General features: G+C 37.0%; 1 protein-coding gene across 1 annotated transcript; it reads right to left on the bottom strand.

Moving 5' to 3' along the window:
- Positions 1–1,372: 1,372 nt before the first annotated feature.
- On the bottom strand, positions 1,373–5,548 carry c20h6orf120 (chromosome 20 C6orf120 homolog). The gene is made up of 2 exons (XM_073826170.1): positions 5,436–5,548; positions 1,373–2,410 (listed from the first exon to the last, which is right to left on the bottom strand). The coding sequence occupies exon 2, from the start codon at positions 2,373–2,375 to the stop codon at positions 1,815–1,817; it is 561 nt and encodes a 186-aa protein (XP_073682271.1). The 5' UTR covers positions 2,376–2,410; positions 5,436–5,548; the 3' UTR covers positions 1,373–1,814.
- Positions 5,549–13,189: the final 7,641 nt, after the last annotated feature.

Raw genomic sequence — 13,189 nt, 5'->3', positions numbered from 1 at the left:
GATCTTTAAATTCCAAAAGTTTTCACCCCCAGCTCTTAATGCATTGTTTTTCCTTCTGTGAGCATCTGTAATAGTTGCATTTGAGTCCCTCAATTGTCCTCAAAATCATACAGTCATTGTTGGAAAGGGTTCAAATACACAAAAATGCTGAAAAACCAAAGAATTTGTGCTACCTGAAGGATTTTTCTGAAGAACAGCAGGCAGTTTAACTGTTCAGGATGAACAAGGGACTCATGTCACTCAACTATCACTAAAAAAATCAAACAAAACAACAGCTGTGGATCATTCAGTTAACAACTCAGTATTAAGAATCAAGTGTATGTAAACTTTTGAACCGGGTCATTTTTATAATTTCAACTATTATTTTCTCTTGTGGACTACATATTTTAAAAACAACATGCATTTTGTATGATCCCTCTTATTTTGCTAAAATAATGAACATTTTGCAGATTCTGTAAGGTGTATTTAAACTTTTGACTTCAACAGTATGTAAGTAAATCTTAAAAACTATTCAAATATAGCCTGTTTTAAATTGTAACTTTTTAAAACTTTTGGAATTTGAAGATCAGGGTTAATTTTACTTATTTTGTCTTTTGGGAAACATGTAAGTATCGTCTGTAACTTCTGAAGGGCAGTACTAAATAAAAAATCTATATATATATTGAGACATAATAAGATAAATTTACACATCTTCATTCTGTTCAAAAGTTTACACCCCCGGTTCGTAATGCATCATTTTTCCCTCTGGAGCATCAGTGAGTGTTTGAACCTTCTGTAATAGTTGCATATGAGTCCCTTATATAAGTACTGAATAAAAAATAACAAGCATTTTGTATGATCTCTCTTATTTTAGTCAAATAATGAACATTGGGAAGATCCTGCAAGGTGCATGTAAACGTTTGACTTCAACTGTATATAAAGAGAGGTACATTAATGTAAATGTAAGATCAACACTCCAAAAAAAAAGGTGCTTTAAAAGGTTCTTCACAGCGATGCCATAGAAGAACCATTTTTGCTCCCACAAAGATCCATTCAGTCAAAGGTTCTTTTTATAATCTGAAAAACCTTCTTTAGCCACAAAGAACCTTCTGTGAAACAGAAAGGTTCTGCAGATGTTAAAGGTTCTTTATTGAACCATTTAGACAAAAAAGTTCTTCTATGGCAGCATGAAGCACCTTTATTTTTAAGAGTGTACCCTCACATTCTGAAACAATTTCAAAATTACATTAAAAAAACCAACAACAGCAAAAAAAGCTAATAATAAAATAGTTAAAAGATGTTTTGGAAGTTTTTGGTAATGGAAACAAACCCCACCTTATTCTTTACACACTAAAAAGCTAAACACAAATCGAAGTAATTCTAGACACAGAGCAATTTTCAAAAATAAGTGGTTTTATTTGTATGTTACAACTACAGGCGCAGAAGATTCTTTGCTGCTTATTAGTCAAGAGACTCTTCTTCACATTAGGCACTGCCGTATGACCTTCGTCACAAGGTGATTTGTGTGATTGCATAGTGCAGTTAAAAACTTTGATTTCACATCCCCAGGTCAGTAAAAGACAAACAAATGCACCACGCAACTGATTTTTTTAAAACGCCATCAATAAAATATCAGAAGAGAACTTTTGTTTGACATACCAATTGTGTTGATATGCCATGTGATTTGACAAACAAATGTATGATTTGCATATTCAAATAATTCAAAGATTTCTAGGTCTTTGTCAAAACTCCGAACAAAAGAACCTGCTCATTTGATCTAAACGAAAATGTTTAATTGTGGCAAATGTGTCATTTTGGCAGCTGGAACATCAAAATCAAAACAAAATTTCAAGTATGATCTTCAGAATCCCGATTAGAATAGTCCACAGGATGGATTCCTCTTCTTCCATCACGTCCTCAGGACCCTGAGAGTGTTGAGACTGACCAGGAGTCTCATCTGAGGAATAAGAGTTTTTCTCAATTTCCTCTCCCACAAGTGCCGTCTGGTCGTAAAACACCCTCATCTCGAACTCACTCTCCATGTAGGACGGATGTCCGTAGATCCCGATTCCAACAGGCCTAACAAAATCCCCCGGGACGACCACCACATCCTGGCCACAGGTGGTAGACTGAAGCTTGTAGGTATCAAAGTTTGGCCGCAGCGTCTTGTCGGAGACGTAGAGATCCGCATCTCCCTTAAGGCTTTGCATGCACAGGATAATGCGTCCTTCGTGGTTGAGGCGCAGGTAGCTGTAGTTTCCCGCCCCGATGTGGCCTTGTACAACATGGAGCAGGACCCATTCATCTGGAATGGAAGGCTCCTCTGAAGGCTGCAGGGAGCACAGGGCCCGGGATAGGGCCGCCAAAACCAACAAACCACCCCAGCACAGCACCATGGTCACTGCTGCCAGACCCCAGCTACATCTGGAACCTCCATGCAATCACAAAAATAGATTATTTCAGTATCGGCGGGAATTCAAAAGAATTGGATTTCAGCGTTCAGATTGGAACAAAACTGGGTTGAAAAAAATCGGAATTTAAATTGAACCTTCACTACACTGCAAAAAATGCTTTTCTTACTTAGATATTTTTGTCTTGTTTCCAGCCAAAATATCTACAAATTCTTAAATCAAGATGGATTTTCTAGACGAGTAAAAATTATTGTCTTGTTTTCAGAAAAAACAAGTCAAAATTAAGTGTGTTTATGCTTAGAACAAGCAAAATAATCTGCCAATGGGGTAAGCAAAAAAATCTTATTTCAAACAGAAAACAAGATTATTTTTCTTACCCCACTGGCAGATTATTTAGCTTGTTTCAATCAAAAACACACTTAATTTTGACTTGCTTTTTCTGGGTTTTTTTGTTTTTACTTGTCTAGAAAATTCTTCTTGATTTAAGACTTTTTAGATATTTTGGCTGAAAACAAGACAAAAAAATTAAGTAAGAAAAGCATTTTTTGCAGTGTAGTATAATGTTGATCAAATTATTTTAAAAGTATAAAATCCAAAAAATTAATCATGGGTGGAATAAAATTGGCTATCTAACGTTAGTATTATGTAGTGTATATACACGTTTATGCACTTGTTTTTGTGTTCCGGTCATTTTGAGACAGAGAGGGTCCCAAAAAATGTATAATTTTTGTACTTTTGACAATTTTTCAGAACTGACTGATCGTAGGTCTCATTGTTTACGCAGCTACAAGTTTATACAGCTCAGTTTTTGAGATAACATTGCCAAAATCATCCAAAAATATTCTTTTTCACTGAGGCCATTTCCAAAACTATTACAGAAGGTTCACACACTCAACGATGCTCCAGAAGAAAAAAACGATGCATTAAGAGCAAGGGGTGTAAACTTTTGAACAGAATGAAGATGTGCATATTTTTCTTATTTTGCCTAAATGTCATTTTTTTTCATTTAGTACAGCCCTTCAGAAGCTACAGAAAAGACTTACATGTTTCCCAAAAGACAAAATAAGTCAAATATACCCTGATCTTCAAATTTTAAAAGTTTAAAGGTGCTCTTAATGCATCGTTTTTCCTTCTGGAGCATCAGTGAGCGTTTGAAGTTGAGAATTGAGTCCCTAAATCCCTAAAATAAAAAAATAATAATAAAAAAGAGTCACTTATATGAGTACTGAATAAAAAATAAACATTTTGTATGATCTCTCGAATCTGAAATCAAATGAATCCTTCATTAGTATAGTGTTACTCAAATTATTTTAGAAGTATTAAATCCAAAAAATCAATCATGGGTGGAATAAAATCGGTGACCTAACATTAGTATTATGTGGTTTATATTCAAGTTTATGCACTTGTTTTTGTGTTCCGGTCATTTTGAGATCTGGAGGATCCCAAAACATTAATAATTTTTGTACTTTTGACCATTTTTTGGAACTGACTGATTGTAGGTCTCATTGTTTATGCAGCTACAAGTTTATACATGAGAGAGAAAAAATCATCCACAAATTGTCTTTTTTCACTGAGGCCATTTCCAAAACTATTACAGAAGCTTCAAGTGACAATTTTAGACACTTTTAAACCTAGCTCAAAGATCCTATTTAGCATATGGTTAGCTAGCACAGTTTTGAACAGTTATACACACATAAAGACTAAATGTTATGGAATCTACTCAACTTGTAGCTATGAGAGAGAGTGACACATAAATATTTCCTGATCATGAATGTAGTGTAGTTCAATCAGTCTCAGCCAATGGACCAAAACACTGTTTCGGTAGTGATATGAAGCCCCCCGCCTTTTTTTTTTTTTTTTTTTTTACATAAAGTTTCCTAATTTACAAAGAAAAGATAATTTTTTTGTAACTTCACCTTTTAAAAGAATCAAAAAACACTTTTAAAAACAACAATGGAAAATTCACAAATCATTTTCATTTTCATAATTTGAAATTTAGAGGTTAGGGTTTGGAACAGCCACCTCTCTATTGAAAGCATCCAATAAATGTTGATTTTATATATATTAAGCTTACTGATATTTGAAGAATGATTGTGGGTTTCAATAGATAAGCATTTTTAAATTTTAAATTGTGGGACAGCAGTTTGCACCAATTCTGTAGAATGGCCCATCTACATTTAGATCTGGAATTGGTAATTTGGAAAATCCTGAACTGCAAAACATTGAATTTCCAAAAACAGATTATTCTTATTCTGATCAGCCCTGGACCTGATAATGAGACAGCACTGATACAAATGATAAATAAAACAGATTACTGGAGGACACGTACATTTCGACTTCAAAATGCCATTTTTAGTTCAGTGCGTCAGTATGTTTCTCTGTATTATCTTGTTGAATTAAATGCCAATTTCTGAGGCATATTTGTTCTGCTTCCTGTGACATATAGCCAGGACAGTTTCCCCCCAGAAGCATTCTGAACCTAAACCTTGCATAGCTGTGAAACGACACCATTTGACACACTGACTGACAGCAGGCTGTTAAAAATATCTCTGTCGCTATTTTCAAGCAGCCACACAACCAAACAGCCAAGGGTCATAATCCTGATCATGTACTGTCAGTCAGTCCAACCGGTTCTCTGTCTACTTTAAGCAATTAAGACTTCTTCGCAGGGCGTATGATCAGTCCTAAAGTAGATCGTTACAAGAAACTAAAGCTTTTGTTGCACAAACTGTCGAAAGTAAAAACATTAAGTAAAAGATGACATTCAAAGGTCTATTGGAATATATCAGCGATATTAAAATAAGCATATAACCAGCTAGAAAGCTTCCAAAGACTACTTTCTAAAATACAGGATACCTTACAAAATGAGCACACTCCGTTTCTAAATCAAAATGATGCCCAATTTCTTAAGCTTGCACAAAAGAGTAAGTGAGCTATTTAGCTAGCTGGCTAACAGACCAGTGCTTTTTATGACACTGAAACGAACTACTCGTAATTAACCCGGGTTATCTGATATGTTGACAAATATGTATTATTTTGAGTTACCGGTGCACTGTCAAAAATACTCCATGGGAAAGGACGGTCGACGTCGTTATGTTTTGAATTTGCTGTTACAGGTGTTGAGTTGACTCCTGAACGTTCTGGGACTTGACGGCATTATAACGCTCATGTGCGCCATCTGTTGGTCAGGAGGATAGCAGTGGACAGAACAAATCACAGCATGCGATTTAAACTATTGTATTTTAATTTTTTTATATTTTTTACAGTCTATGATTTTAATAGCATTGTATTTTTTGTATCAACGGAATGATCTCTAATGAACTTAATGATTTTTTTTTCTAGAAAAACAGAAAGTATTCTGCTTTGCTATAGAGGGCGCAGTGAGCACTAGATTCAGTATCAGTGCTGATCCTCGCAGTTCTCGTCGGGTGCAGTGGCGCGCGCCTGTAATCCAAGCTACTGGGAGGCTGAGGCTGGCGGATCGCTTGAGCTCAGGGGTTCTGGGCTGCAGTGGACTATGTCGATCGGGTGTCCGCACTAAGTTCGGTATCGATATGGTGCTCCTGGGGGAGCTCGGGACCACCAGGTCGTCTAAGGAGGGGTGAACCGGCCCAGGTCGGAGACGGAGCAGGTCAAAGCCCCCGTGTCGATCAGTAGTGGGATCGCGCCTGTGAATAGACACTGCAGTGCAGCCTGAGCGATACAGCGAGACTCAGTCTTTTGCGTTTTTGCCTGTATGTGGATTTATAGTAAAAGAAAGATTTAGAATTACTCTTCACTCTTACTTGTCGACTCCAGATAATGACATTGTCTGCACTTTCGCACCTTTTTTAACCTTTAAGATATAAAGTTTAAAACAGAAGCGGTATTTTTGGCGTTGCACTTGTTTAACATTAAAAACATTACTGTCGTATCAAAACATTGGTACTATATCGCCTCCATCTGGACGATATGTGATATTTCAGTTCATATTCTATGTCTGCATTCAATGACCAGATGGAGGCACTGTTTCACACTTTACATCTTAGAAGTTTTATCATTTTAAATCTCTTGACTGGACAGACCTGGCACAGACCCAATGTCTGCACACTGAATCATCAATTATTAACAGCGTTGGTGGTTATGCATTACAAGTAACCCAAGTTACGTAATATTATTACTTTTCCAAGTAACTAGTAAAGTAACAAATGACTTTTTAATTGACAAAAATATCTGAGTTACTTTTTCAAATAAGTAACGCCAGTTACTTTTTTCCCCCATTTATTGATTAAAAGCTCTCCTGTCCTCATGTTGAGAGAAATTGTGAGTAAGATGTTACTTTAGTTCTAGAATAAATGTGAACATGCATTAATTCATCTCACTCACTAAAAAAACAGATACAGTATTCCCTTAAAATGAATAAAAACAGTGAAATTCAACACAAACCTGCAATAAATAAATGTTAAATAATACAAATGTCCTTTATGTATTTAATCCCATTTTATTAACTGATGTCTTTGCTGCCGATCTTCGATGATCCAATTCATCCATACTTATAAGCAAAAATTTCTCAAGATAATCTTACATTTGTTTTCCTTTTTTTATTTCTGAAGAGTTGGCATTTTTTCTTCTGCGGTCTACTGTACAGACGTGAATTTACTTTTCTCTAAGCCTGAGGCTTTTGGTGTAAAAAGGCTTTTACATTTGCCAAAAATAGAACATTTAATATTAAAAACAAACAAGCAAGCCCTGCCCAGATTTAAAAAGTAATGCAAATGTAATGTAACACATTACTTTCCATAAAAAGTAAATAAGTAATGTAATTAGTTACTTTTATAGGGAGTAACTCAATATTGTAATGCATTACTTTTAAAAGTAACTTTCCCCAACACTGATTATTAGTCAGTCGTGTGTAATATATTCAGATTTCACTGACCTTTTAAAATGATTAACTCATTACAGAAATAGAAATAAAAGACCAATCTATTGCAATTAGTTTTAAAGTTACTTGTAAAATACCCTGCAAAAGACTTGCCAAATCTGGACACTGTTTCTGGGTACATATCATATACTACAAATATGTGTTACAGCATAAGGGCACATAAAAAAATAAAAATTTCTATTGGTTACTCTAAGAAGTAAGTTCTTAGATCTACTTCAGTTATAGCACCCTAAAGATAGATTTTTTTTTTGTGTGTGTTTGTCACACAGTAATGTTTCAGATCATCAAACAAATTTAAAAATTAATCAAAGATAACACAAGTAAACACAACATGCAGTTTTTGAATGGGAAAACAAAATCCAAACCCACATGGCCCTGTGTGAAAAAGTGTTTGTTTGCCCCCTAAACTTAATAACTGGTTGGGCCACCCTTAGCAGCAACAACTGCAATCAAGCGTTTGCCATAACTTGCAATGAGTCTGTTACAGCGCTGTGCAGGAATTTTGGCCCACTCATCTTGGCACAATTGTTGTAATTCAGCCACATTAGAGGGTTTTTGAGCTTGAACCGCCTTTTTAAGGTCATGCCACAGCATCTCAATAGGATTCAGGTCAGGACCTTGACTAGGCCACTCCAAAGTCTTCATTTTGTTTTTCTTCAGCCATTCAGAGGTGGATTTGCTGGTGTGTTTTGGATCATTGTCCTGCTGCAGAACCCAAGTTCGCTTCAGCTTGAGGTCACGAACAGATGGCCAGACATTGTCCTTCAGGATTTTTTGGTAGACAGCAGAATTCATGGTTCCATTTATCACAGCAAGTCTTCCAGGTCCAGAAGCAGCAAAACAGCCCCAGACCATCACACAACCACCACCATATTTTACTGTTGGTATGATGTTCTTTTTCTGAAATGCTGTTACTTTAACGCCAGATGTAATGGGACACACATCTTCTAAAAGTTCAACTTTTGTCTGGTCAGTCCACAGAGTATTTTCCCAAAAGTCTTGGGGATCATCAAGATGTGTTCTGGCAAAACTGAGACGAGCCTTTATGTTCTTTTTGCTCAGCAGCGGTTTTCGCCTTGGACCTCATCAATGCAGGCCATTTTTGCCCAGTCTCTTTCTTATGGTGGAGTCATGAACACTGACCTTAACTGAGGTGAGAGAGGCCTGCAGTTGTGGCAGTAATCAGGCCTGGCTGTGGCTAGAGAAACTGAACTCAGGTGTGATAAACCACAGCTAACTGCAAATAAAATGGAAATTGGACAAAATGGAAAAAGTGTCTGCAGCTTTGGCTTGAAACAGTAATACTTGCTTTTCCTTTTCCTTTCATATAATGATATTACTTGTGTATTTAGTGACCACATACATCATGGAGAAAATGGGATGATGTACAAATTTTATGACTTGAATTTCATGAATTATATACATACATATCAAAAATAATGATATTCAAAAACAGTTAAAAACTATTAAAAAGAAGAGCTAAATAGCCTTGAGTTCTTATTTTGGAATGAATGTAAAATGCTTAAAAAGACTAAAATGATGAGATTCATACTTGGCTCTAAAAAAAACAGAATATTGATTTCATTGTTTTCTTATATTCTTTCCTTCTTTTTGTATATAATATGTAATTTTATATGTAATATTTTTGTATGTAAAATGTATGTTTTACATTTTTTATATTTTATAAAAACATACTATGTGTAATATTTTTCTAATAGTGTAATGTTTATTTAACCAAGACAATGTGACTAGGACATGAACTTACGTTTGATTTTTTTTTTTTTTTTTTTTTTTTTTATATATATCTACTACAAAATATTTAATCAAACAGTAAGAAGTGGTACAAAACAGGAGCCCTCCTGGTTGTTTGCTGAGGCCCCTTAGTGGGTTTCTGCCACGGCCCAATTCATGGAGCTTCCAGCTGAAAAAGAGTTTTCTGTAACAGCTGCTTCATAGTTTCCAGATGTTGTATCACCAGAACATGCACTGGTTCCAGTCACAGCTGCTCCAGAGGTTCCTGTCAGGGCTGGCATCTCAGACCACAGCCCCTTAATTCTTTTATTTTAGCCTGTATTTCAAAACACTTCAGCATGTGATTCTGGGGGTCATATTTTAGGAGTTTTCTATAGTTTTGCAAATTCTCTGAGAACCTGACACCTTGTACTGCTGTAGACTCCAGAGTAGGTAGCAGTTCTGAAAAATGGTGGCACTGAAGACGGTTCCTGGAGGTTTCATATCTAATTATTTTCCTTAATTCTTAATTCTTTTACAGTTAATGTGTTTTTCTTCTTGGCCTGTTTTTTTTTCTGACCCTGCTGACCCAATGAGCATTCCGCTGTCCAGTGGTCATGATTTAATTTAGCAGTTTCTGTATTGCATTAGTTTAGAATATTTTAGACATTTAATAATTTTTCACTTTTTCAGTGTGAGTTAATTCTCTTTTTTGGCACATTTTACCTGTAAAAGAAAACCTACTTAATGCGTCCTTATGAATATACATACATATGATAAACAAAACAGTTCATAAACAAGCTAAAAATGCAAAGCTATCCATTAAGTAGGATCAAATGATACCCAGATGGGTTAAAGTAAAATAATAAAATAAAAGCAGTAGAATGTTTCAAATTAAAAGTGCAAAACTAGATTTTTGCTGATCTCTTTGGAGATGATTAAATACTATCAAGTTCACTCTGCAGTCTAGTGTTCTGCTTTGCTACACTAGAGGGCGCAGTGAGCACTAGATTCAGTATCAGTGCTGATCCTTGCAGTTCTCGTCGGGTGCAGTGGCGCGCGCCTGTAATCCAAGCTACTGGGAGGCTGAGGCTGGCGGATCGCTTGAGCTCAGGGGTTCTGGGCTGCAGTGGACTATGTCGATCGGGTGTCCGCACTAAGTTCGGTATCGATATGGTGCTCCTGGGGGAGCTTGGGACCACCAGGTCGTCTAAGGAGGGGTGAACCGGCCCAGGTCGGAGACGGAGCAGGTCAAAGCCCCCGTGTCGATCAGTAGTGGGATCGCGCCTGTGAATAGACACTGCAGTGCAGCCTGAGCGATACAGCGAGACTCAGTCTTTTGCGTTTCTACCTGAATGTGGACCAACATTGAAAGAAAGATTTAGAGATTAATTATATGATTAAGAATTCAATTCATTTAATTCAATTCAAGAATTCAATCGCCATAAACCATTTGTGGTGTTGCACCTGTTTCTTACAATAAGGAACGCTAGTGTATGTCATGTCAAATGTTTGGTACTATATCACCTCTCTCTGGACGATATGTGATATTTCAGTTCATATTCAGTGTCTGCATTCAATGACCAGATGGAGTCGCTGTTTCACACTTTAAATCTTAGACGTTTTTACAGTTTACATCTCTTGACTGGACCCAGTGTCTGCACACTGAAGTCATGTGTAATATATTCAGCCTTTACTAACCTTTAAAAAAATAAACATTACAGAAATAAGAACGAAAAATAAAACTATTGCAATTAGGTTTAAAGTTAGTGTAAAAAATATCCTAGACTTGTTGGACACTGTTTCTGGGCCACAAGTATGTATTATAGCATAAAACAGAGGCTCATAAAATAATTCCTACTTATTTCTCTAAGAAGTATAAGTTCTCAGATCTACTGTATTTATATCTTCCTAATAATAGTTAGTATATAGATAGCATAATGAAGCACCTTCTCATTTATTAAAACCAAATGCAAATAAAATAGCAATTTTTTGGCCCGGAGATTCCTGTCACTGTCTGTCTCTCTGTCTCAACTATGTATCCTGCAAGGCTCCCCAACCCTAGTATCATCTATAGCTTTGGCTTGAGGCAGTAGCTAATACCTGCATATGGTGATATTACTTGCTCTTTTGGTGACCACATATGTCATGGAGAAAATGTTATGACTATATTTTCTGACTATACTTTGCTGGTGTACTTAGTATCATTGTCCTGTTGCACGGCCTAATTTTGGTTCAGCTTTAGCTGTCAGACGGATGGCCTCACATTTGACTCTAGAATACTTTGGTATACAGAGGAGTTCATGGTTGACTCAATGACTGTGAGGTGCCCAGGTCCTGTTGCTACAAAACAAGCCCAAAATCATCAGCTCTCCACCAGCATGTGTGACTTTTGGCATGAGGTGTTTGTGCTGATATGCTTTATGGCCAAACATCTCCACCTTGGTCTTGTCTGTTCAAACGACATTGTTCTAGAAGTCTTATGGTTTGTTCAGATGCAACTTTGCAAACATAAACCATGCCGTGCTGCCATGCTTTTTTAGACGGAAGAGGCTCTCTTCTGGCAAGCCTTCCAAACATGCCAGACTTGTCCCATATTTTTCAAATTGTACTGTCATGAATTTTATAATTTAACCTGTTAACTGAGACCTGTCTGTGATTAAGTTCTTGGGATGTTTGCCATAACAGCTATTCTAATAGCAGTCTAGTGTTCTGCTTTGCTACACTAGAGGGCGCAGTGAGCACTAGATTCAGTATCAGTGCTGATCCTCGCAGTTCTCGTCGGGTGCAGTGGCGCGCGCCTGTAATCCAAGCTACTGGGAGGCTGAGGCTGGCGGATCGCTTGAGCTCAGGGGTTCTGGGCTGCAGTGGACTATGTCGATCGGGTGTCCGCACTAAGTTCGGTATCGATATGGTGTTTCTGGGGGAGCTCGGGACCACCAGGTCGTCTAAGGAGGGGTGAACCGGCCCAGGTCGGAGACGGAGCAGGTCAAAGCCCCCGTGTCGATCAGTAGTGGGATCGCGCCTGTGAATAGACACTGCAGTGCAGCCTGAGCGATACAGCGAGACTCAGACTTTTGCGTTTTTGCCTGTATGTGGATTTATAGTAAAAGAAAGATTTAGAATTACTCTTCACTCTTACTTGTCGACTCCAGATAATGACATTGTCTGCACTTTCGCACCTTTTTTAACCTTTAAGATATAAAGTTTAAAACAGAAGCGGTATTTTTGGCGTTGCACTTGTTTAACATTAAAAACATTACTGTCGTATCAAAACATTGGTACTATATCGCCTCCCTCTGGACGATATGTGATATTTCAGTTCATATTGCGGTCAATATATTCAGATTTCACTGACCTTTTAAAATGATTAACTTATTACAGAATTAGAAATAAAAGACCAATCTATTGCAATTAGTTCTAAAGTTACTTTTAAAATACCCTGCAAAAGACTTGCCAAATCTGGACACTGTTTCTGGGTACATATCATATACTACAAATATGTGTTACAGCATAAGGGCACATAAAAAAATAAAAATTTCTATTGGTTACTCTAAGAAGTAAGTTCTTAGATCTACTTCAGTTATAGCACCCTAAAGATAGTATATACAGTGGTGTGAAAAAGTGTTGGCCCCCTTCCTGAGATTTTTTTTTTTGTGTGTGTTTGTCACACAGTAATGTTTCAGATCATCAAACAAATTTAAATATTAATCAAAGTTAACACAAGTAAACACAACATGCAGTTTTTGAATGAAGTTTTTTTATTATGAAGGGAAAACAAAATCCAAACCCACATGGCCCTGTGTGAAAAAGTGTTTGTTTGCCCCCTAAACTTAATAACTGGTTGGGCCACCCTTAGCAGCAACAACTGCAATCAAGCGTTTGCCATAACTTGCAATGAGTCTGTTACAGCACTGTGCAGGAATTTTGGCCCACTCATCTTGGCAGAATTGTTGTAATTCAGCCACATTGGAGGGTTTTTGAGCTTGAACCGCCTTTTTAAGATCATGCCACAGCATCTCAATAGGATTCAGGTCAGGACTTTGACTAGGCCACTCCAAAGTCTTCATTTTGTTTTTCTTCAGCCATTCAGAGGTGGATTTGCTGGTGTGTTTTGGATCATTGTCTTGCTGCAGAACCCAAGTTC

This window comes from Garra rufa, chromosome 20 (genome assembly GCF_049309525.1).
Source record: "Garra rufa chromosome 20, GarRuf1.0, whole genome shotgun sequence".
Lineage (NCBI taxonomy): Eukaryota > Metazoa > Chordata > Actinopteri > Cypriniformes > Cyprinidae > Garra > Garra rufa.
The sequence above is the reverse complement of the archived record's forward strand: the minus strand, read 5'-3'. Positions and strand labels throughout refer to the sequence as shown.